Here is a 27,646-nt window from a genome sequence, read left to right on the forward strand (position 1 = left end):
AATAGTATTTTTATTTAAATCTATATTAATTGTTCTTTCAAAGTTACCTATGAATTTATAAATCCTAATGGTGGATTTACACATTCGTGTACGTTCACTGTTTACATTTTCTTAACATGAATTTGCGAATCTCAATAGCTAGTGCACTGTTTAGTGTTTACACATTATGCGTGATCATTCGGCTCGCTATTCGCACGAATGTGTAAATGCATCATTAAGTTTCTTTTGTATAATTTTATGTGAGAGTGAATTTCGTTAAAACAGGCGTTACTACCAACATAATGAAAGCGATGGTACTATCTACCATAGATGCTCCACTAGTTGTATTGCATAAGTTGCCGTCACATTCATCACAGAACAATAATTTGACGATATCAGGGAATTGTTCGTGGGCTTTTCGGATTTCAGCGCAAGTGCCTTTCTCTGTTGTGCAGCCACGTATATACCAGGGCCTGTCTAGATCTAAAAAAAATAATCAAATAATATGATACGAGGGACTCTTACGTCTTACGTCATCTCTGGTATCTAATGAAATATCTACATAGTTTTGTAAATATTGTAGTTACACTATATTTATTAATACGCTTTTTTTACGAGGATCATTATCAATAAATGTAAGTAAGATTAATCACACCGAAATTAAATAACTAGAGCTTATAAATAAAATGGTTGAATTGATCATAAAGAAAATTATAGAGCAGTTCTTTTCAGGAAGCTTATAGCACAGAATATATAGTTAGAAGATAATATATTAAAAATGTAATTTGAAAGATTTACTGTTTAAAAATTACTGCCAAAAAAACTGTTATATTCCAACTTACATCTATATTTCTCAGCATACACCACACATCGGGGGGTAGCGTCAGAATACACCGGGCACCACTTCGTCGGTGTCATTTCATCAACTGTTGGGCAGTCGGTACAAGAATAACATTCTACAAAAGCGTATTGTGTGTTCTGGGGTCTCTGAGCCACACCCATAGACGAAGCCTGTGCGTAGGATCCTACTCTGTCGGTATCGTTGTCCGATTTTTCAAAAGAATTGTTGTTGTCGTTGTTGAATTTTTGATCTGCGAAAAATTAAAAAGGTTAAAATTTAAGGCGCAGATTCTGTGCTGTGTTTTTGTTAAATTGATTATTTGCTGAATTCTTTAATTTGTTAAATTAATATCATCCCAAATTTTAAAGGCTATTCTTTCACCGGATATTATAAGCGTATATAAAATCACAAAAATCAATAAAACCAATAGTTATCATCTATATAATATTAGCTAAATCAATATTACTTACCTGGCATAGCATTTGAGTAAGCTATGAATGCAAAAGCGAAGCATGCTGAGAATAGTATACATGTTCTAGACATCTTGCTGAAAACCCACCGCTGAGACGTTCACGTGATATTTTATAAAGGCTTATTACAATGTTATCGATAAATTCATCATGCTCAAAGGGTCGAAAACGCATTCGATAACTAATTGTTTAGTTCTTATAGTGCATGAATAATGTTATTTTTCAATCGAATATGATTGGCTCTGTAGACATAGGTACTACATATTTATTTATATATCGTGGAAAATGTCCTTTTCAGGACAAAAATGGATTACCTAATTACTCATTAAGTAATTAATTACTTTGTTGGTATGTATTTTTGATTTCAAAAAAGTGTCAATTTTTTTTTGTATGCAATATGTTGAATTATTATATCTTGGTTTATCTTATCCTTGGTAAAAGTCTATATCACTACCTAGTATAATATTAAAGGTATATATTATCTATATTCTATGGTATTATAATATTATCTGTGATCACTATATGTATTATGATAATGTTAATAATTTCTCATAATATTACTAACTCAGGTGTTAAATAAAAAAACTCAGTGGTGTATAATTTAATTTATTAAAAATAGTAAATGAGAACAATAAATATAACTCTATTTACAGGAACAGGGCTTATTGCTACTTAAACTACATTGTCATTATTAAATAATTCTAAGTTAAATAAAATAATTTAACTTCATCTTTAAACTAACATTATTATATCTACGCATTTTGTTGATAGTCAATAATTTTACCAGTGGAGTTTTGTAAAACAAAATATTTTTTGCACAGCATATTTTAATACTTGAAAGACAAAAGTCACAATAACCATTTCGCTAATTAATTAATTTGATTTAATAAAAAAAATGAAATAACACTTATAGCAATGAAATAAGTGCAATCATTAGCAGCGTAATAGTAGCAAATACTTTATTTGCTGAATTACATAAATCTCGGTCGCAAACAAGGCATCGGCTCAGATTTTGTGTGTGATCTGTACCCAAAAGTCCATTGCAGTGTTCCATAGGGTCATCTTCTTGGACAAATGAACAACCTCGCATCACGATAGTCCTGTTTTGGTCTGTAATCATAAACAATCACAATTATTATACAATTATATTAGTTCTTGTTAATTATCTATTTTGTATTTTTGACGTGACAACGTCTTATAATTCGATACGTTTATGAAGCTTTCGCATTCATTCTGCATTGAGATTTACAATTAATATTTTAAAGTCGAAAGTTTGTAAAGATGTGGAACACCTTTGGTGTAGTAATAAATATGCTGAAACTACTTATCTAATTTTGCGGTAATTTGTTATCTTCTATTATAATGTGGTGGGTATAACGTGAACTAAGTTGTCATCGAAAGTTAATCGATAGATAGGAAACAGCAAAAGCTTCAATATACGTGGATATAGTCTAGTCAATGTGGCTTATTGCAAAATGTGGGATGTTGCTTATTATGATTTCGGTGAATGTAATAGAGGTCAAAGGTCAAACATAATATTCGAGTGATTCATGAAATTAGTTCTGTTTCTAAGATGAATATCTCTTACAAATGGATTTTTATTTTATATTTACCTTGGTAAGAAGTGACAACACAGCGCGGTCTTCTTACGTCATTTGTAACTTGACGAACGGTTCTTATAAAAGAATAACGTAAACCGTATTTATTAGTCTCATCAACCATCTGCAACGAAATGTTATTTATTATAGGTGTTATCATAAAGAGAAGGAACTATATTGTTACAAATACAATGAACAGTTTACAAACCTGAACATTTGGTGGCTCGATATTTGATTTCCCTAAATCTTCCACTAAATCATCGGTTGTTGTTGTTAGGTCACCGTTTGATATTAATGTTGTCGAATCTCTATTTGGAAATGTTGGAGTTTCTGTTTCAAATGCTACTGTTGTCGTATCTGATTCCAAAATAGATGTTGTTCGTTCATTATTTATAGCCGATGATGGTGTTGTTGTTTGTTCTATAATAGTATCTGGCTCACTACTGGTTGATACAACGGAGTCTGTTGAGGTTATACTTTGGTCATTTAAAGTAGTAATTTGGCTTTCCATTGTAGTCATGCCTGATTCGAGAATAGGTGTCGTTTGAACATTAATAATTGTAGGCGTTGTAAAGGTATCTAATTCTACGTTTTGTGTTGTGGGTTCATTATTGACGCTGCTATATGTAGTTGTTGTAGGTACATTGTTGGAGTCTTCTGGTGTCACATTTTGGCCATTATTGTCTGGAATTGATTCGTTTCCTTCTTCGACAGAGACTGTTGTTGTTGTAACATCTTTAATTGTTGATATTTCTGAATCAATAGACACTGTTGTCGTATCCAACGTTGTGAGAGTCGTCGATTCTACACTTTGTGTCGTTGTTTCTGGTTTTTTAGTATTTTCAGTTGTTACACTTGCGTCTTCATTTGATGTTGTAGTCTGTTCATTGATATTCGATGGTGTAGTGGAGCCTTCAATTGGTACAGTTGTGCCATCGGTAATTAATGTAGTCGATTGTGGTTGCTCATTTTCTGGTGTTGTCTCGACCGGAAAAGATGTATTAGGGTCAGTCACAGATCCATCACCTACCGTACTACCATCGGTTAAGGTAGTTGTGGCGATTGAGCTTTCGGTAGTTGCTATAGATTCGATTGTAAATGAAGTTGTAGTCGTATCTGAGTCTGCAATCGTTGTCGTTCCTACGCTGGTATCTACACATGTTTCTATTTTATTTTCAAAGTCGTTTTCACAGTCAGTACACACGTAGCATTGCAAATCGTCGGCTGAAAATGCCAATAATATTTGTTAGTTAGTCACAATTAAAAGTTAATTTTCAAATAATGTTAATGAATAAAAATAACTTACAGATTACTTTATGAGAAAGTAAAGCGAAAATATTTATCCACAAGAACAATTTGTAAATCATATTGTAACTGTGGCACTATGATTGTTATTTAGATTGAAATTAATTAATTTGGGCAAATTTTTAATTACTATTTGTACCACTCGAAGAGGCTCACTGAACTGATAGAAGCGACGGTAGAACTATTAATATAAACAGCATTCCCTTATCAGCGAAAGCTACAGAAGGATAGATTACAATCTTATCATTAATATTAAAATAACTGGACGGAGTGTAAATAATTTATAAATAAATCGATTAGTACGAAGGACTACTTCCTAAAATTAATTATGGTTTATTAGACCTGCAATTTGTTTGACATTAAGTTCAAAGTAAATATTAATGAATATAGCATATACATAAAAGTTACCTAAGTAGGTATACTGGAAATTACCTTGTTCTTCACCGTATAAATGGAAAAATCAGAAACTTATATTTTCCTAAGTTAAAATAAACGATATGGCTACTATTAGACCAATAGATAATATTAGGTATCTATTAATAATATGATCTAGGTTTATTCCTTGTTTAACATTAATTTGGCGGTAATCGTGGAAATCTTTATAAATTGTTTATTTCTGTATCCTAAAATATTTTGCTATGCCTTTGTATAGACAAAACATTCGATCGATAATTCCATCGTAAGCTCGTTAATAGATAAGTACTATCTGATAAAATACTTCATCCTATCAACAACACACATGGGTCTTTATACTTATAATTAATAATCATTGTATTTGTTTTTAAAATGTATTAAATAATCCGCCAGACTATTTACTGCCTTTTATTACCTACAGCCATTCTACGAACCTAATCTTTATTTAATAAAATATAAATACAATTATTAGGTATTTTTATTGGTGCAGGATGTATTAAAATTTATCTTAATCTAATCTAAAATAGTTTTAGATCACAAAACATTGTGCCAATTTTAAGACTTTTGCCTGCCGATGTAATGTTGTGTGACACCATTTTTTTAAGTATGGTAAACATTTCAACTTATAATTTCAGATTGAGAAACCTCTTCACTCATTATCGACAGAATACCTACACTACAAAACACGGAAAATAAGCATAATTTTTTAACTTGATAGTTGATAGGTAAACTCTAAATTTTTATAGGTTTATCATTTATACTATAAGGTACTTATAATTATCAGCAAATTATACATCGGTGACTAAAGTTTCAGTTTCTTAGAAGTTAAATCTAATCCTATTAGTATCCTATAGAATTATGACGGGTATTCCCTATCGTAGGTATTATAACGTATTATCTTGATGTCTTTCTATGAAAGTGAAATTACACTTAAATCAAATATATTGTTAAAGATAAATGATAGTGCATAGGTATTAGTTACCTTACCCACTTTTATGCAACAAGCTGTTGCTCGCAGCCTCGCCTGCGTGAATAAGATAAATTTTCATGGTACAAACTTTCAGCCCCTATTTATGCTCTTCATGGGGGTAGAATTGATCAAAATCCTTTCTTAGCGAATGCCTACGTCCTTACATCTATCTGCATGCCAAAATATTTCAGCCCATTCCATCGGTTTGGGCAGAGCGTTGATAGATAAATGCATGTGTCAGTCAGTCAGTCCTTAACCCTTTGAGTTTTATATAATTACTAGCTTCCGCCCACGACTTTGTATGTGCATCCCCCTTTTTCCCCGTTCCCGCAAGAATTTCGGGAAATCCTTTCTTAGCGGATGCATGCCAAATTTCAGCCCGATACGTCCAGTGGTTTGGGCTGTGCGTTGATAGATCACTATATTATCAGTCACCTTTGAGTTTTATTAATTAGATACCTACTATGTTAAGATATAATTGTTTAACTTGTGGTCCATTTAACGTGAATATCGAAAGATCAAAATGAACGAAAAAAACCCATTGAAAAGTTTTTATTAAAGTATTTTTAGTAACGAAATCTATCATTGAAATACCGATTTATCGATAATATCGATTTAAAAGATGCTAGAGCATAAAATATATTTTAATATTTATTTTCTTAGAAATTAAATATATTGGTATTGTAAATCACGAGATAATCATAAACGTGCAGTATCTACTGATAACAGTTATAATTGTAAAATTATGCTACTTTGGCCCATCTTTTTTTTAATCTGTATTTTTTATATAATACCTATGTTAAACTAATAATAATTACCCGAAAAAAAAAAAAAAAAGGGCGAGTCACCACCTGCCAACATATTTTTACTTTATTTTAGTAGAAAGGCAGGTGCCATAGTTTCCAATAGTTCCCAAATACCGGCCCAATAGCTGGGTCCACACCGGCCGATCCAGTGATCCCGCGATCCGCGATCCAGGATCGCGGAGCATGGATCGTGGATCATGTTAGGCCGATCCACTTTAAAAACTTGCGATCCAAAATATGCGCTCCAAGTGATCCTAAGGCGATCCGTGATTCAGCCAGTCTAACTCTTGTACGATATGGAGTCACACGTACAACGGCGGCGTCTTGCCGTTGCAGCAGTAACTTTTATTATACTGAAATGTTTGCGCAAAAAATCAAAAAAAAGAAATCGACGGTTTTGGGTGAAACAACTTTACAAAAATCGATTGGAATCTGGGACTCAGCTGTACGCAGAGTTAGTTTCAGATGAAGTGGAACACAATTTTGCAAGAATGAATGCTATTCAATTTGAGATATTCGACTTTCTGAGATGTGGTGGATCGCGCGATCCAACACAACCGTCCACACCGCGAGCATCACGCAACCGAGGCACCTTTGAAGCGGGTACAAAAACCGCCCGCTAACGGATCGCACGAGGTAGGGATCGCGCGCGGCAAAACGCGTGCATGGATCGCGCGCGGCACGTCCACACCGCCCGCATCTTTGGATCGCGCGCCTGCCGCGCGCGATCGGATCGCGGTGGATCGGCCGGTGTGGACCCAGCTATTTAACATCCCACTCCATAGCCCAGTTTATTTTGTTTTCCATATCTCGAAATAGTCCTACATCGGCCGCGGACTGCCTAGGACTGTATCTCTATAGTGCAGTCATGGGCAGGCTGCGGCTGGTGTCCCACAACACAGTAAAGTTCTCTATAGGGCCTCTGCGTGTTGGATCCGTGTCCCCACGTAAGCCTTCCAAAGGACCGGGTACCTTCCTTATGATGGTACCCGAGTATTATGGATTACCCGAAAAATACTTAATTTAACTTTTGATTTCTTACTATTTTTTTACACGCTTATATTAATAGCTTCACCTGTATATTTAGCGTGTAAGCGACTCCTATCCTATAGACTCAATTTAAACGTACAGATTTCATTCAAACTTTTTGCAATACCATACTATTATAATAATTTATATTCTGTGGCAATACGCTTCAGGACAATACAATAATTTTCATCTCCACAAAGTATGTTAGTTAGTTTTTTGGTTTATTTTTTAATATCTAAAAATAAATCGCCTAAAGTGTTACGTAAAACTCGAGAATGGCTCTATCAATCCAGCTTACTTATATGTTTTAGATAAGGCACAAGGTAGGTTCTTATGGAAATAAATCATGAAAAAGGGGTAATAGGGCAGAACATCGGTAGAAAGTTTATAATTATACCTCTTATAGGTACCTATATCTTTTATATCAAATGCGATTGAAACCTTCAAGCTCGTTTATTGAGTTAAAACTGACATAGGCAGCGATTAATGTCGCATGTCAAGGTTGCGAATTAATTAACGTATTTCAATTAAACCTCTTTTTATAAAGTTCATTTAAATCTATTTATTCTTTATAGTTTCACTAGCTGTGCCCCGCGGTTTTACCCGCATTGCTCCGCACTCTTGTTGGTCTTAGCGTGATGATACATAGCCTATAGCCTTCCTCAATAATTGGACTATCTAACACTGATATAAATTTTCAAATCGGACCAGTGTCCAGTAGTTTCTGAGATTAGCGCGTTTAAAGAAACTCTTAAGCTTAATAATATTAGATTTTAAATAATTATTTACCTATTATTAGATTCTTATGGCGATGTTCACGATCCTTAGTTTCTTTCTTGCATAAAATAATTAAAATTTAAATACGTAAAAACGCAGTAGAAGTAGATACGCATAATACCTATATACTAACTAAATTAATCAGTCACATCGAGATAGTATGTACTACGTAATTATTTTTAAGTATATTACGAGTCTATAACGAGCTAAAGTTAAAATGAAACAGTAATTAGTTAATACATAATTATTAATGTATTTATAATGTAATCTGTATAGCTGTTGACGAATAAAAATATATGCTACTAGCGGTCCGCCCCGGCTTCGCCCGTGGTACATATTCCGCAATAAAAGGTAGCCTATGTTCTTTATCAGGGTCTAAAGATTATCTGTGCCAAATTTTATCAAAATCGGTCCAGTAGTTTATGCGTGAAAACCATACATACATACATACAAACCTTTCCTCTTTATAAAGTTAGTATAGAAGTATAGATGACGAGCCATTCGTCGCGTTTGACTCACTGTTATAAACAAGACCATGGGCAAAAGATAGTACATTTATTTCTATACCTTATATGTTTTTCAGCTACAAGACAGTCTAGGTTGATCAAAATCTGTTGAGTAGTTTTGGCGTGATTCAGTAACGCAATTATCCAAACTATCGCTATTTTTGAAACCCAAAACCAGCTGTGATGAAATTTATAAAATGGTGATGAGCAATTATAATTTCTAGCTTTTCAAGCAAACGTTGTTCTGTCTTACTCTTATCACATATTTAGGTATCAAAAATAGATGTGGACCGATTCTCAGACCTACCCGATATGCACACGAAATTTCATCAAAATCGGCGCTGTCTTTTCGGAGGAGTATTTTGTGACACGAGAATTTTATATAGATATAGAAAGAGAAAATAATTATAGTTCAGTTTTTGTAAGGATAATAGATATATGTACTAAAATAGTTTTATGACTCATCACGCATATCTACCTCTATTAGTTACGACTTACGAATGCTTTGCAAAAATATTTCGAATTTTGTCCAGTCTCAAGGGAATTTATGAATACATAATATGTGTACATACCTGTAATACATGTAGCAAACAGTAACACGAGAAAAATGCATTTTTTCCCCATTTTCATATAATGTATCGCCTATAGAAATCACTATTAACGACTATCACTCCCTATCATATGGATATCATTCAAATGCCTATATAAACATATGATTCATATACACTATACAGGGTGTTTCACTTTTACGTAATTACAAGTTTTTAAATGTTTGTCCTTTTACTGCAGTGTCTCAAGAACAAATGAGATCGATTTGTCAATTGATTTTCATGGTCCGTGGCTCAACCTTAAAGCCTGATTAGGTAATTGACAAAAACTAATCTTTTTCTAGTATTTATTCTTGTATTTATTATAATTGCACTATTTCTTTAAATATTTTATTATGTAACTCGTATAAATTGAAATGAAAAAGTCTGTTGAGGAAGCGTTTGAATTTTCAACAAGGTTGTCATTGGTGAAAATGTAGAATAATTAATAAGATAGAGACATAGGAGTACGTATAAAATATGTAATAAATAATAAAATAAAAACACTTTATTGTACAATGCACACAAAAATAATATAGGGTCTATTTTTTTTTGGAATTTCAGAAACGTCTTGAAGGATTCTATCACCTTTTCGAAGAAATTTCTAGAATTAGTACTGTTTTTGAGTCTTTTAACATTGTAACTGAAGTTAGGTTTACCTATGGGTACACCCCTTGCATTTTTATGGTCCAGTTACATATCGCAACGTAAAACGTTAATGCAAACCACTCGACAGATAATATTCAGTCGATTTGTAATTCCCTATGTCATTAATCATTGCAAGGTTTACCTTATCAAGGACTACTTATAGTTTATCAGAGTTAGTAACAGCCTTAAGTTTTCGTTCATTGAGACGGAGTCGAGTGTATATAACTAGGGCAGGAGCATCTTCTTATTGTTTATCGTAGTTTATTTATTTATATGGCATTTTGCAAATCTACATATTAGGTACATACACACCCATATATTGCTAAATAGTATATTAATGGCTGGATTGCCTGCTACATCTGTTTCATGATATTTAAATAATTCATCTCTCTTCTGCGCTCTACTTCTCTTATTTTGCACGACTCATAATGCGAAGCGAGTGCTTTATGATCGAAAAATTTGTATCTGCTAAAGTTCGAATCCTGTACTGGACTGTAGTACATAAGAAGCACTGTGCCAATGAGACAAAATTCAAGGTAATAAATCGATATCAAATAATAATAAACATGATTTTTTCAATGTAGAGCTATATTGGAGAGGTATTTTAAAATTAATAAATAATTTAAATTAAATTATACCCTCCATACGTATATTTTAAGCAATTTTTTCAATTAATTAATTTTGTGAAATACCAAAATGTATTTTTTAATAATTAATATCTAAGTATAGTAGTTCAATAAAATTTAAAATTCTTATAAAATGAGCTTAAATTTATAAACTCTTGATAAAAATAGACTTAATACAATTCCAGCAGACGTTACTTTATCAATGATTATATTAAAATGATTATCATAACAACAAGTATAAAAAAATTAGGTGACACATTGGAAAATACTCTTAAAAACATACGACTAAATTGATACTATCAATTCATTGAAAGGGACTGATTATTTTTCATTGATTAAATGCAGGCTTTATCGATAATCAATTTGTAACAAATGCAAGTAAATCAAAACAATATGTATTATTTCTTGTTAATTAATATTTAGATACTATCACATAATGCAAAAGAATTTCAAAAATAAAAAGGGAAAGTACTATCTATTTTCAAAACATTCGATTGATAAAAAATGCATGATAAAATATTGTTTGTTTATTATTTTTCAGTTTTCTCTAACAAAAGCGTATTTTAAAATTTGTTTTGATTAACAAATAATTATTAAATAAACTAAACTTTATCAATGATTGGTTTTATAAATAAAAGGCACGTTCAACAATATATTATAACACGTATATTACAAAAAATATGGAATAATAAATACGGTAACATCTTCAGGTTCCTAAGTACAAATAACGAAATCATACATATATTAATTTAACCATAAAATTTGTTGAAAACTCAATTGGAAATAACTCCTTAAATATAATTAATGTTTTATCTATTACTTATAGATTACAAAAATTTCAACAAGCAAAAACGACATTGGACGGTCCATGAAATTCAAAGGCGATGCATTTCTTGAATTGGACGTTTAAAATTCAATTTTGGCACTTTGATAAGCGAGTTACAACAGTGCTCGTGATTTTTCTGTTTTTGTTAACGTAATGTCAAGTTCAAGCTTAAGCGCACATGGTTGCTTGCTGATTAATTAGGCTATTAATGCTTGGTGTAAAGATAAGTCGCAATTAGAGCTAGGATGGCCAATGGAGCGGATGCAGCGATTGATCCAGCGCCGTTGCAGCGGTCCTTGTCGCAAACGCTGCAATGCTTGATTTGCTTGCTGGGGTCGCTGGGGACGGCTTTGGCGGCGTTTTCTAGGAGCTGGCAGGTGTGCTTCAAGGCTGTGGGGTTGGCGTCAAGGCACGTACGCACGACTGAGCCATTTTCTGGAATAAAGGAATACATCTATTGTTAAGAAGGCATGAAAACGATAATCACAAATCACCAATTATGCTGATGTTTAATTTGTAAACTTTTATTTTCTATTTGTCTTATCCGAGCTGAAGGCAAGATTTTATTAAAAACCCTATATTACTAATACACTATTTGAAAATGGACTATTTTTTATGTCAAAAAGTGAACAGCTTCAACACTAAACTATAGAAAACAGATTTGGTAGTTGACATTTCTTCTGAGAAAACACGAATTTTTAAAGAAATAATAATTAGGTAGAGTTAAACAAAATATATTCCTTACCATATCATATATACCATAGATACCATAGCTTCACCTGTATAATTGCATGTAAGCTACTCCTATCCTATAGACTCGTTTTTGACTGAATTTAAACGTACAGATTTTCATTCAAACTTTGTGTTTAATGACAAAACAATAATTTCATCTCCATAAAATATGTTTTTTAGTTTCTTTTTTAATATCTAAAAATGAATCGCCTAAAGTGTTACTAAGCGTAAAACTCGAGAATGGCTCTACCAATCCAGCTTCGTAAAGCAGGTAGGTTCTTATGGAAATAAATCATGAAAAAGGGGCAATAGGGCAGAAGTCAGAACATCGGTATCGGTTTATAATTATATCTTCTATATAATATAAATCTTTTATATCAAATGCGATTGAAACCTTCAAGCTTAGTTTATTGAGTTAAAACTGACATAGGCAGCGATTAATGTTGCTTGTCAAGGTTGCAAATTAATTAACGTATTTCAATTAAACCTCGTTTTATAAACTTCATTAGAATCTATTTATTCTTTATAGTTTCACTAGCTGTGCCCCGCGGTTTTACCCGCATTGCTCCGCTCTTGTTGGTCTTCGAGTGATGATACATAGCCTATAGCCTTCCTCAATAAATGGACTATCTAACACTAAAATAAATTTTCAAATCGGACCAGTAGTTTCTGAGATTAGCGCGTTTAAACAAACAAACAAACTCTTCAGCTTAATAATATTAGACAGATTTTAAATAATTATTTATCTATTATTAGATTCTTATGGCGATGTTCACGATCCTTAGTTTCTTTCTTGCATAAAATAATTAAAATTTAAATACGTAAAAACACAGTAGAAGTACGCAAAGTATATATGTACTTACTAAATTAATCAGTCAGTAATTATTTTTATTTATATTACGAGTCTATAACGAGCTGAAGTTAAAATGAAACAGTAATTAGTTAATAACAATTATACAAAGGTAATTATTAATGTATTCATAATGTAATCTGTATAGCTATTGACGAATAAAAAAATTATGCTATGACGAGCCGTTTGTCCCGTTTGACTCACTGTTATAAACAAGACCGGGGTCTAAAGGTAGTATTTCTATAGCTCATATGTTTTTCAGCTACAAGACAGTCTAGGTTTATCAAAATCTGTTCAGTAGTTTTGGCGTGATTCAGTAACGCAATAATCCAAACTGTCGCTATTTTTGAAACCCAAAACCAGCTGTGATGAAATTTATAAAATGGTGATGAGCAATTATAACTTTTAGGTATCAAAAATAGATGTGGACCGATTCTCAGACCTACCCGATATGCATACGAAATTTCATCAAAATCGGTGCTGTCTTTTCGGAGGAGTATTTTGTGACACGAGAATTTTATATAGATATAGAAAGAGAAAATAATTATAGTTCAGTTTTTGTAAGGATAATAGATATATACGTACTTAAATAGTTTTATGACTCATCACGCATATCTAGTATCTACCTCTATTAGTTACGACTTACGAATGCTTTGCAAAAAAATTTCGAATTTTGTCCAGTCTCAAGGGAATTTATGAATACATATGTGTACAATGTACATACCTGTAATACATGTAGCAAACAGTAACACGAGAAAAATGCATTTTTTCCCCATTTTCATATTATGTATCGCCTATAGAAATCACTATTAACGACTATCACTCCCTATCATATGGATATCATTCAAATGTCTATACAGACATATGATTCATATACACTATACAGGGTGTTTCACTTTTACGTAATTACAAGTTTTTAAATGTTTGTCCTTTTACTGCAGTGTCTCAAGAACAAATGAGATCGATTTGTCAATTGATTTTCATGGTCCGTGGCTCAACCTTAAAGCCTGATTAGGTAATTGACAAAAACTAATCTTTTTCTAGTATTTATTCTTGTATTTATGTATAATTGCACTATTTCTTTAAATATTTTATTATGTAACACGTATAAATTGAAATGAAAAAGTCTGTTGAGGAAGCGTTTGAATTTTCAACAAGGTTGTCATTGGTGAAAATGTAGAATAATTAATAAGATAGAGACATAGGAGTACCTACGTATAAAATATGTAATAAATAATAAAATAAAAACACTTTATTGTTCAATGCACACAAAAATAATATAGGGTCTATTTTTTTTTTGGAATTTCAGAAACTTCTTGAAGGATTCTATCACCTTTTCAAAGAAATTTCTAGAATTAGTACTGTTTTTGAGTCTTTTAACATTGTAACTGAAGTTAGGTTTACCTATGGGTACACCCCTTGCATTTTTATGGTCCAGTTACATATCGCAACGTAAAACGTTAATGCAAACCACTCGACAGATAATATTCAGTCGATTTGTAATTCCCTATGTCATTAATCATTGCAAGGTTTACCTTATCAAGGACTACTTATAGTTTATCAGAGTTAGTAACAGCCTTAAGTTTTCGTTCATTGAGACGGAGTCGAGTGTATATAACTAGGGCAGGAGCATCTTCTTATTGTTTATCGTAGTTTATTTATTTATATGGCATTTTGCAAATCTACATATTAGGTACATACACACCCATATATTGCTAAATAGTATATTAATGGCTGGATTGCCTGCTACATCTGTTTCATGATATTTAAATAATTCATCTCTCTTCTGCGCTCTACTTCTCTTATTTTGCACGACTCATAATGCGAAGCGAGTGCTTTATGATCGAAAAATTTGTATCTGCTAAAGTTCGAATCCTGTACTGGACTGTAGTACATAAGAAGCACTGTGCCAATGAGACAAAATTCAAGGTAATAAATCGATATCAAATAATAATAAACATGATTTTTTCAATGTAGAGCTATATTGGAGAGGTATTTTAAAATTAATAAATAATTTAAATTAAATTATACCCTCCATACGTATATTTTAAGCAATTTTTTCAATTAATTAATTTTGTGAAATACCAAAATGTATTTTTTAATAATTAATATCTAAGTATAGTAGTTCAATAAAATTTAAAATTCTTATAAAATGAGCTTAAATTTATAAACTCTTGATAAAAATAGACTTAATACAATTCCAGCAGACGTTACTTTATCAATGATTATATTAAAATGATTATCATAACAACAAGTATAAAAAAATTAGGTGACACATTGGAAAATACTCTTAAAAACATACGACTAAATTGATACTATCAATTCATTGAAAGGGACTGATTATTTTTCATTGATTAAATGCAGGCTTTATCGATAATCAATTTGTAACAAATGCAAGTAAATCAAAACAATATGTATTATTTCTTGTTAATTAATATTTAGATACTATCACATAATGCAAAAGAATTTCAAAAATAAAAAGGGAAAGTACTATCTATTTTCAAAACATTCGATTGATAAAAAATGCATGATAAAATATTGTTTGTTTATTATTTTTCAGTTTTCTCTAACAAAAGCGTATTTTAAAATTTGTTTTGATTAACAAATAATTATTAAATAAACTAAACTTTATCAATGATTGGTTTTATAAATAAAAGGCACGTTCAACAATATATTATAACACGTATATTACAAAAAATATGGAATAATAAATACGGTAACATCTTCAGGTTCCTAAGTACAAATAACGAAATCATACATATATTAATTTAACCATAAAATTTGTTGAAAACTCAATTGGAAATAACTCCTTAAATATAATTAATGTTTTATCTATTACTTATAGATTACAAAAATTTCAACAAGCAAAAACGACATTGGACGGTCCATGAAATTCAAAGGCGATGCATTTCTTGAATTGGACGTTTAAAATTCAATTTTGGCACTTTGATAAGCGAGTTACAACAGTGCTCGTGATTTTTCTGTTTTTGTTAACGTAATGTCAAGTTCAAGCTTAAGCGCACATGGTTGCTTGCTGATTAATTAGGCTATTAATGCTTGGTGTAAAGATAAGTCGCAATTAGAGCTAGGATGGCCAATGGAGCGGATGCAGCGATTGATCCAGCGCCGTTGCAGCGGTCCTTGTCGCAAACGCTGCAATGCTTGATTTGCTTGCTGGGGTCGCTGGGGACGGCTTTGGCGGCGTTTTCTAGGAGCTGGCAGGTGTGCTTCAAGGCTGTGGGGTTGGCGTCAAGGCACGTACGCACGACTGAGCCATTTTCTGGAATAAAGGAATACATCTATTGTTAAGAAGGCATGAAAACGATAATCACAAATCACCAATTATGCTGATGTTTAATTTGTAAACTTTTATTTTCTATTTGTCTTATCCGAGCTGAAGGCAAGATTTTATTAAAAACCCTATATTACTAATACACTATTTGAAAATGGACTATTTTTTATGTCAAAAAGTGAACAGCTTCAACACTAAACTATAGAAAACAGATTTGGTAGTTGACATTTCTTCTGAGAAAACACGAATTTTTAAAGAAATAATAATTAGGTAGAGTTAAACAAAATATATTCCTTACCCAAGACAATCTTATGGCAGTACCGGGGAGCGCCAGTGACTCCTTCAATGAGTTCCCGGGGGAGAATCGTGCTCAAGTAGGCTCGGTTGTAGTTAATGGAATCTTGTGTTGAACAGTCCTGAAAATTAATTTAAAATATTTATAAATGATAAAATCTTAATGAAAATTGTTCCAACAGAAATATATACACAACTGTTATAACTTATAATATATGATTGGAATTAGTGAAAATGAAAAGTGATGGAAAATTCAGTCCAATTTTTTGCATACCTAGATAAAATTTGTAGAGAAACATGAATTTACGAACGTTTTTACGACAGCAGTTTTAAACTTATCCTATAGCAATACCTATGCTATAGCGTGGCTATAGCTAATAGATTACAATTGCAGTAAAGCCACCCCTCCGTTGTCGGTACATTAATAATTTTTAAAACGAATGCAATACAGTCCATATTTTTGATCGACTGGGTCTTTAAACTTCTCTGAAATATCTATTCGTTCAAATTATATAATATAGAATCTTTGAAATATATAATAAAAGTGCCGCAGATTACTAAATATGTAGTTACTACGTGTATTGCGCTAATTTAGCCTATATTCGACTTGATAATATATACACTTATGGTGTTGGTGTTAATTTTCAAACTCAGCACATAAAGCTAGTTATACACTACAGCTTGCTAGACTTGCAAATGACTATGTTCATCGCCTAATTAGAAAACTATCCTCTTGCTACGTTAACGATGTAACTCTAGCGGTTAGTCATATCTATGCTTATAAAAATATCCCGAACGCAGCCAACCAGAAAAGGGAATATAAAACCGGGTACACAACAAAATAAATTTGAAGATTCATTGTTTTAACCGTTCAAACTTATGGTGTAGCCTGCCAACAGATATTAATAGACTATATGTTTGTAAACATTATGAAATCATAATTAAGCTTCTAAGCTTTTTGGCAGATCTCCAACTTGTATTTGGAGTGAATTCTAAGAAATATGACATGATTCGTATGGAATTAAATTCTTGTTTAAATTTTCTTAAACCGAAGGACTCAAAGGGAAAATCGTGGTATTTCACATCATATTATAAGGTTTTATGGAGATTGGAGTTCAAAGTTAAGATTTATTCTCGTAACTGTGTAGATGTTCTTTTATTCTATAAATTTTAAGCCTTGTTTATTTATTAAATAAAATTTATTTATTAATACTGTAATGTGCAATGTCTTTTATTTTTAGTATTAAAGAGAAACAGTTATAACTTATAAGGTAATTCTAAGATGTATGTTTTACCCATAAACAGAATTAATTGCTAATAATAAATACCCACCACAACAGTCTTTCCACCGAAGGGGTCTTTGCAGGCGGGGTCGGATTGTGAGTTACACTGGAAGCACTGCAGGCATGATCCTGAAAAGAAACAATAAAATATTTTTATTTTAAAACAAATACAAAACATCGGTCGATCTATTTAGTTCCTGGATTTGTGTATAGTTTCCACATGTTTACTTCATTATGTAAATGTGTTTCTATTATATGTACCTACCTACAGCTTAACTGCTTAATTTTTAGACCTCTTCACGTATTTATACTGCAAATGTAAGTAAATCGAATGAAATTAAATGAAATATTGTCTTCATTCGTACATACTTTATAGTACCTAACTACCTTCTTTGCATTATAAGAAAATGCAGATATTAATCTATAGCAAAATATTTAAAACCAACATTTCTAGATGTTGAATACAATTTATTGTTGTAAGGTTATTCAAACCATCTGTTTACGACGCAACATTTTAATAGATTCATAATTTGTCTGAGTCATACATTGAAAAATTCCTTTGCTAATATTATGTGAAACATATTTAAAAATTTAAGTACAAAAATTCGTATGTCGTGTTTTATAATCTTTTCAAATTGTTAATGAGATTATCGATGAACAAATTCATAGAACTATATAAATAATATTGTAATACTGTGACTATATCTTTGTCCTTAGATATATTTAGGCAAGTGTACCGTATAATGTACCTATATGCCTAGTGTATTTGTTTTATTATTTCAAAGTAAAAAAAGGCAGAAATAGTCAATTTTACACAACATACTTATAGAGCAGGTGTAAATCAAAGAATTAACCTTGTTTGTTACGATGTAACAATGTAGGTACATGCTAGCTAATTAAGACCTGAGTAACTAGGTAGTTGTTGTTAATACTTATACAACTAACTACCTATCTATACCTAACCCTATATACTTATATACTTCTGTTTTATAAATAGTAGTATTCAAGCAGCATTTAGAATATGAGAGTGATTTTCGTAGAACACCAAATTACAATGTTCAGCATGTTTGTATGTAACCAACTCCTTAGACTCACTCGATTTTGATCCACTTTAAACTGCTTTGTACACATATTATCAAGGAATGATGAAAAAGTCATATTATAATTTTAAATAATGTTAGAAAAATATTAGTCCTTATTATGGGTAAGATTATGAAATATTTTTGTTAGAAAATGTGTTGAGCATTTTATTAAGCACATGTTTTGTATCCGTAGTCTTAATATTAGTGTTTCTATACATTGAGGCAACACATGGGAGCTATTTTTAAATTTGTTTTAATAAGAGGATGATTGATATTAATCTAAAAATATACAGCAATCAGGTCATGCTGTTAAACAACTTTAGCAACAACTCTACATTAATATACAAATTATTGTTAGCATAGTATTTATAAAATATCAATGGTTCATAAATAAAACATAATAATTTTCAGATCTTACAAAAGTATATACCTATTGAAGTAACCACAAAATGTACACGGTAGAGTCACATTCTATGGGGAAAAGAAAAGCTATATCAATAGCACGTAAGTGTCATGTCACTGACGTCAATCAAAGATGCTTTATTAGTTTGACATTCACACTTAACACTCATTTTGCATTCAAGATGCAAATCAAAACCTTATTAAAAATATAACGACGTCTTCAAACAAAATGGTATGTGGCAAGGGTTAATATACAGGGTGTCCCACTGTTGGTATACTAAGCTCAAAGGAGGTTATAGTTTTGCATACGCTGAGTACGTAAAAAATAATTAAAAAATTCCAGACGCATTTTTTTTTCAAATAGATGAATTCTTAAAACTCTATGTGTACACCCTTATCAAGCGAGCCGCCCAACTTTGCCACCAGCACGTGAGCTATCGTCTAAGATTATGTTTTCATAGATAAAATGCCCATATTAGAGAAGCGGTATATGCCGGCTGCGCGAAGCTAGAGAAGAAAACATGGATTTTCAGGAAAAATTTAGCAAAAAATTTTGGACGTAATTTTTTTTTAAAGTATTTTTTACGTGATCAGTGTATGCAAAACTACAAGTTCCTTCGCGCTTAGTATACCAATAGTGGGACACCCTGTATAAAGAATGAATACCGAACCTTTTAAAATAATATAATAGATAATTTTTAAATTAATTATGCATCTAAACATGCCTAATGAATTACTCTATCTATTGGTGAAAAGTGCCTTATATTCAAACTCGCTGGAAGACAGTAACTTATCGTATAAAAATGCAATAAAATTGTATGTATATTAGTCGAATAGGAAATTTTATATTAAAGAAAATTGTTTAACACAATAGAAAGATTTCATGGCATTCAATTACGAGTCAATTCATAGGTAAGTTTAAAACTTTATCTAAAACTGGTTTCTCAAACAACGTTACTAAGTTAGTTTAGAAGTTGGTTACTTATATCATCCTACCAAACTTTCTGCTATCATTAGATTTTGGAACGGACGTAGAAATATAAACTAGCTCAATTTTATACCTGGACTTTTATACTACGTAAATAAACTTAACCACTAGCTTTATTTTACGTCTACGCTTAATAATAAACAATATTATATTTAAATATTTTGTCAATATTATTAATAAAAAAGGTATAAGCAGTATTTTACTATAGCATTTTACCTATTTTATCATTGTATGACTAACAAATTAACAATAATGTGACGAGTGCCAATATTAAGAAATCATTAACATAGAAAAGATAAAATAACTGATCGTCAAATCGTAAATCAATTTTATTTCAGGTTATAAGGTTAGCCCTTAAACATAATGAGAACGCACCCCTTTCATGACATACATTATTTTCCCTTTAATAGGTCAGAAAAGTAATAAACTACGGTAGAGACTTTTATCGATGGCTCACTATAATTAATGCTTTCTGAAAATGGCTAATTTCATCATAATTAACATACTATTAACATGTATAATATCTATGATATATGTATTTTATCAAAAGCATCTATTATAAAGATGGTAGGTACCTAGTTTTGTTTGAAAATATCCCAGAGCAAGCCAATGCGTGAGATCATTGTATGACTAATAATAATGTGACCAGTGCCAATATAAAGAATTCATTTACCCCTAGTATTTGTTAGCAAAACAAAAGGTGAACTTCCTTTGACTATATATACCACGTTTAAATTGCGTTAGGCGTGGCTTCGATGACATAATCCATCTTCGCTAAATTCGTGTCAAGACGTTAAATTGACCTTAGGGGGGGCCTTTATAACATACGCTTACGCTTTGCTCGCAGTTCTACCTACAATATAGATTATTTATTTTTGAACACATTTTTTAACAGTTTAGAAATTGGTTAAAAAGTTATCTTAGGTAGTAAAAGTTTGAGTGAATAACATCGAATGAATATGAGCATAATCCTACTCATATTTTGTGAGAATGGATGGATATTTGTTACTCTTTCACAAAAAAACTAGGAACTAGACGAATCAGGCTGAAACTTTACAGTTATATTAGGTAAGTCTGAATTACAGATGAGCTTTGAAACGCTTTTGGTGAAACCATGCATACATGTTATAATTATAAGTCTGTTTAAATGTGCATAATCAAATAAAATTGACATAATATGTATAACAAACAAATTATCGTAATCCGTTTCTTTTACATAATATGCTGATTGCTGATGCTTACAGAATACCTATGGTTCATTCAGACATAAGTAGGTATTACCACAGCTGATTATAAAATACTATAAATAATATCTAAGTAGGTATAACAGAGATTCTGTTACAGGTAGTAAGCATATAAAACCCTTCGTAACTCTATATCTATATTCGTTACAAAACTTGTTGAATAAAGGCTACAAATAATCACATATTTTATGATGTCACCTCCTTCCATTTATATATTTAGTTCATGATCAATCGCGTCACCTTCGATAGTTACGATTTCCGAACGATTGCAAACATGAATACGCGTCGTTGAATTATAATTGGGTATCATTTAATCTATCACCAATTTAATTAGTTTTGTGTTTCTTAAATAATAGGGTTTGTCCTCAAAATAGTAGATCTGTCACCAAAATGTAGTCACCAAACAATGCAAAATCAGTTCCACAATAAATCACCTAAAATCCTGAGATATAAGGTCTAGTACCAAATAAATGTTTTTATATGTATTATAATAGGTGTGTCCTAATAAGTATTTAAGCAAACTAATTTAAAGAGATCACCAATAAATCATATTATGTTACTAGAAAGTTGCATTAAGTTCAAATAAAAAATTAGAGTTGTCATCATCGTTTCAACCAAAAGATTCTGCTACCTTACTAGACTCCCAAGGTTCTAAATTTCCACTGGTAGTATAAATTATATTTAAATTTAGCAGAGTAGTAAATAAAACAATTAAAGTCAAAATAATCAATATTTATTGTTTAAAATAATTACCACTGAACAATCAGCGCTGGTTTAAAATAGCTGGCTTATGGCTAGCAGAATAGAAGATAAAACACTTAATTAAAGTTAAAATAATCAATATTTATTCTTAATTTTTAAAGCGCGCCAATTTGTCTCCGCCCCTTTGATCATTTTTTCATTAAAATTATAAATTGATGTATTAAATTGGTATCGAATACTATTAATTTCATATCTGAACGAAATAAAATGTTACTACTGTATTGGTGACAAAATATCAAAGAAAAAGGAGTCGCAGTCAGGGATCGATAATCGATTTATTTGGTGACAGATCTACCATTCTGAGCACAGAGCTATTATTTAAGTAACAAAACTGTTATTATAAGAACGAAGTTTATATTCATGTAATGCAATATAATTTTATTGGTTATCGATCTCTTATTTAACACATATATTAACATTAATTTGATAATTGATACCTGGGAACAATTTTTGTTTATCTGAGAACGAAAATATTTCGTGGTGATAGATCTATTTATTAGGTGATACAACTTGATGACAAATATAAATTTTGGTGATAGAAAATATAGTTCCCATTATAATTTACATTTAAACTTTTAATGTTTTCGGAAACAAACAAACAAGTTTTTAAATGAGCTTAACCTGTGAAGCTGGAAAGTTTTTCGGTTCATATCAAATTTATATTTCAACTTGCCTCATTTTAAGACATCATAAGATTTTTTTTGTGAATACCAATAAACTAAGTACTACCTTCCTATTGATAAAAAAAAAACACTAAAAAGATTTAAAAAGCATTAAGTTTTTATATAAACAGGAACCTCATAATTTAAATAAAATAAAATCTTGATTATGAATATCAATGTAAAAATTTCAACTAAATAATATACATGTATGTACCTACTATATACATCCTAGTCCAAACATTTATATAGAAGGTAGAATCAATCCACGTAATACATAAGTCCAGAAAACATCTCTTCATTTCACACCTTTTGATCTATATTTGTGTAAACAGAGCGATAAAATCTACTTAGTTATTTATACAAAGCTTTCAGCAATGTACCTTTGCTGTAATAATCAGAAAATCAGCGTAGAAAATACAACACTTAAATAAATATCGTACTTAAGATAAATAATCTACATATTTTTCTCATACCTACACTTAATATGCAAAACTATTTTATTCTTGTCCGGCCAGCAAGCACGGTAAGTATAAAAAAATACTTTTTGTGGCATTTCACATAATGGCCACACTTAATCTTCCAAGGCTACATTAAGCCTAAGTTATGAGGTAGAAATTTAGTATTTTTTCCATAGTTCCTTGGCATGATCCCAAACTTTGTCCACATTTCGATCCTTGAGAATCAAAACAAAACTTTCTGCGTGAGTTATACTTATATATATATATGTGTGAACGCAAATGTTTTCCTGAACGTACATTTTTATTAACAAATAAATAAAGCTACAAAAACATAGATAAATGATCACAAAAACATAAATAAATTATGTAACAAAAACTAGAAAGTAGGGTAAGTACTAACTGACCATAATAAATATGGAAGAATACTAGCTATAAATTAGTCATAGTTATTATGGTAGATAGGTAATAAAAGAAGTTTATTACAATACTAATTATCAAATAAATTATACTTTTTATGGTACTCGTTTTTAATATCTTTAACAGAATCTTCGACCTAAATTCGCTCTTTAGCCTTATTAAAGAAATAAAATATAGTAGAGCAAGTTCGAAAAGAGACCTTCAACAATTAATAAATTTAAACCAAATGCATCATAATCAGTTCATATCATCAAAATCAGTTCAATGATAGTCGTTAAAGCGAAACAACAGCTTTCTCATTTATAACATTGCATTTGTATGAATGTGGTATATTTCTAAATCCATAGAACCATGAGCCAGCGCAAAACTGTCTAATTTTAAAAGCATAACAAAGCGTCGATGTTATCTCAAAACCAATTCTAAACTGATGACTGATAAACCTAACTGTGTTTATATACAAGCATTATATGCTCGGTTCGTGAGTTCACCATTAATATGTTGTTCACCTTGATAAAACTCAATTGTTACTCTTTTCATAAGGAAAACAGATAACGATGCCTATTTGCTGTTCGCTTGTATGGCGTGGAAAATATAACTCAGTTTTCAAAGCGAGAGTGAATAGGTTTCTCTCAAGCAGGCATGTCACCTAGATCGCAGTCTATTTTACATCATACCTGATACCTGACTTGTGGTCAAATGCCTGCTTGATATATTATAAAAAAAAGTTTAAACACGTATGTTGCCATATGAAAGAGTATTCTGAATCGAATAGTTGATATATAAATATTTTGGTTAGTAGTATTTATTGAAGAAACTATTTTTAATTTAAAATCCTAACAAACAGTTTTTCGCTTCACGAAAATACAATAATCTCTCAGACGAAATTTACATAAATCTATTGCTTATACAATGAAGCGGACAAAAAAAATAAACATACATTCGCATTCATAAATACAAGGTATATTTTTCCACAGATAAGTATACTTTGTGCTTCATTTTCATTTAATTTTATACAAATCTCTCATATTTTACTCTACTAAGAAAAATATATGAAAACGCACAAATCGAGTTATTACTTATTATTACATAGAACTGTTTTTCTATAGTGAGTAGTGACACTTGCAATCGGAAATGTGTTAATATAAATAAATATTTAGTATTCAATGAACACATGGACAGATTGATCAAATGTACTGTACGTGTCGCGTAGGTACTACGCATTGGTGAACATGATGTCATACCCTGTTTTATGTACCTATACTATGGTCCGACCGTTGTACCCGTTGTACCATAGAATATAATTATATACTCTCTATGTGGTATAAATGATTTTATGTTTGTAAAATGGATGTTTGTTTTGTCATTACTCATTTCATAATAACATGGAGTTTATTGGAGTAGTAAAAGTAAAATTCTTAACAAAACATTGGACCTATTTATTAAATTTAGGAGCGCATTTTTCGTGGTCTCATTAAAATTCATATAAAAATAAATAGAATAATGAGTACTGAGTAGGTATAACATAGGTAGACTGCCAGTTACACTCGTGATATTTATGTTAAACCCTCTTTTTGATGTTCTAACCTATTGTAGAACATAGATGAAATAAACAATTTAAAACAAACTAGATGTTTTTGCAATATACATATATATTCATTATATTGCATGTACAGATACACTATACAAGGTCAATAAACAAGTTCGCATTGAATCATCGTTTTTTATAAAAAAAACGTAAAGTTAATTTTCTCACGTTTTTTATATAAAATGTCGATTTCCATTGCATCTTGTTTTATATAAAAACTGTATATATTATTATTATAATTTTTAATTAAAAAGTATTACTATAATTTTGATTAATTTATTTTTTCTAACGAATTCTTATGACAGTTCTCTAGGTAGACCATACCGCTGGTTTCACCTACTAAGATCGGTATCTTCAGGAAACTTTCTCTGTTTGAAAGTAAGTTTTGATAAAAATAAATTGAAATATTTGCGAATGAATTTCTCGAGCCTATAAATATAACAAAGGATTTCTTAGCAGTAGGTATTTGGCATAAGTATGTAGGTCCATAAAACTGTGTCTCTTTGTAAAAGCCACTATTTCATATGTTTGTCCCCATTCAGCACCCTAATTTGGCAACCATGGCCGTTTCAATCTATTTTATTACATATTGTTTAGGACAATTTCAGTATACAATTTGCCGTTCATATTGTAACATTGTAATCTTTAAGTTTGAATCGCACACGAAATTCTACATGCAACCCTGTTTATGTTAGTCGTATACTCAAAACCTTCATGGATATACGAATAATAAAATCAAAGTAACGGTTATTTTATATTTCATTAGTTTAAAGCTTGTTTTATACCTACTGTACATAATATAAGAAAGTAATTAAAGCTTAGGGTAAAAGTTAGAACATTGTTTGTAGAAATTGTAAACAGTAAGAAATTCTTTATTACAATATTATATCCTAATCATGCTTGATCATATTTATTTAAAATATGATATACGTAAACCAACTGATGGTCAAAGTATTTGAAGACCTTAAAAAAAACAAATTTGCATCGAGCTTAAAACTAAACATAAAAATCGCAAAATCATTTACTTCAATCATACCACGACAAATCAAGATTGATCACTGTTTACCATTTCGACCTGACAATCAAATTTAAAAATAGAAAAAGGTCACCAGTTTAGCTATGCATTTGGATAATAAGGGACAAAAACGTACCGAATTCGACCAGAGCCAGTAGAGCGGCGAGGGTAAAAGCAACACACCGAGCCATCATAGATTATAGAAGATGTTTTCTGAACAAGCGGACTCTTGTAACGAACGACTCAGACTGAACACTAGAATAACTTGCCGCCAACGCGTCGCCGGCGAACGCATTTACACGCTGCTTAGGGTGGCCATGTTTTTTGTGTGGTACGCAATGGGTATTGTAATTTTGTTATTACATATCGAAGGCACCGTATTTGTTGATCAGTTGCTTCATAGCTTTATATGCAAGGCAAGGGATACGAAATACTTTTCAATGATGCAATGGAATGGATCATATAAAAATTATAGTATTGTATAAAGAATTTAATTACTCTGACCAAATCAACCGCGGCTACGAGTTCATTCGGGATGAAAAAATGTTTAGATTGAGTCAGTAAGTGAGTTATCTTGAGTAGCTTCATTAATCTACTTATTTAATATTATAAATAAACAGACAAAAAACAATCAAATCGTTGCACTTTGAACTTATAGTATAGATAAGTATAACGTATACAAATAACCCTCAACACTATAAAGAATTAAAATTGCAGGATTTTAAAAGCAAATATTGACAAAATATTTCATAAAGAAAATGAAGACCTAAAAAAAAACTCAACAGTGTCATGAAGATCTATAAGATGGTAAAATACTAAAAAGGTCACTGGTATATGAATAGTAGAAACTTTAAAGGTCGAAGGTTATTTATTATTACAATAAAATAATTTTAATTATTTTCTAGATAAGAGTTTAACATATTATGGATTTACAATTTTTAAACAGAACCTAATCATAATAGGGTCACGTAACTTGTATTGATTATAGTCCAGTAAAACTTACATTGTATGTAATGAGTGTAAAATTTTATGAGTTTCTTAATCTTATTGCATACTTTGATAAAGCTTATAAGCCCGTGTTAATTCGATAACTATATAATATTGACTTTATATCAAATTATTCACTAGCAATTAATGTTTTATATTTATTATTTATTGTTCAGTCTATCTCCAAAATCGTTTGATTTTGACGAAGAGA

General features: G+C 30.9%; 3 protein-coding genes across 4 annotated transcripts; all 3 read right to left on the reverse strand.

Moving 5' to 3' along the window:
• Positions 1–229: 229 nt before the first annotated feature.
• LOC149481142 (uncharacterized) lies at positions 230–1,363 on the reverse strand. The gene is made up of 3 exons (XM_089706036.1): positions 1,291–1,363; positions 822–1,070; positions 230–462 (listed from the first exon to the last, which is right to left on the reverse strand). The coding sequence occupies exons 1-3, from the start codon at positions 1,361–1,363 to the stop codon at positions 236–238; spliced, it is 549 nt and encodes a 182-aa protein (XP_089562162.1). The 3' UTR covers positions 230–235.
• Positions 1,364–1,910: 547 nt separating this feature from the next.
• Positions 1,911–9,474, reverse strand: LOC149481143 (uncharacterized). Of its 2 annotated transcripts, none has more exons than XM_089705884.1 (4): positions 9,268–9,474; positions 3,097–4,112; positions 2,904–3,012; positions 1,911–2,400 (listed from the first exon to the last, which is right to left on the reverse strand). In XM_089705884.1, the coding sequence occupies exons 1-4, from the start codon at positions 9,323–9,325 to the stop codon at positions 2,198–2,200; spliced, it is 1,386 nt and encodes a 461-aa protein (XP_089562010.1). In that variant the 5' UTR covers positions 9,326–9,474; the 3' UTR covers positions 1,911–2,197. The 2 variants fall into 2 exon arrangements, with proteins under 2 accessions (XP_089562010.1, XP_089562009.1); XM_089705883.1 differs by lacking the exon at positions 9,268–9,474 and adding an exon at positions 4,195–4,337.
• Positions 9,475–15,626: 6,152 nt separating this feature from the next.
• LOC149481144 (UPAR/Ly6 domain-containing protein bero-like) lies at positions 15,627–26,738 on the reverse strand. Its single transcript, XM_089705800.1, has 4 exons — positions 26,585–26,738; positions 17,883–17,962; positions 16,555–16,672; positions 15,627–16,244 (listed from the first exon to the last, which is right to left on the reverse strand). The coding sequence occupies exons 1-4, from the start codon at positions 26,640–26,642 to the stop codon at positions 16,015–16,017; spliced, it is 486 nt and encodes a 161-aa protein (XP_089561926.1). The 5' UTR covers positions 26,643–26,738; the 3' UTR covers positions 15,627–16,014.
• Positions 26,739–27,646: the final 908 nt, after the last annotated feature.

Source organism: Colias philodice, chromosome 17 (genome assembly GCF_061535455.1).
Source record: "Colias philodice isolate Cphi_HAF_F1 chromosome 17, ilColPhil1 Martin Lab GWU primary, whole genome shotgun sequence".
Classification (NCBI taxonomy): Eukaryota; Metazoa; Arthropoda; class Insecta; order Lepidoptera; family Pieridae; genus Colias; species Colias philodice.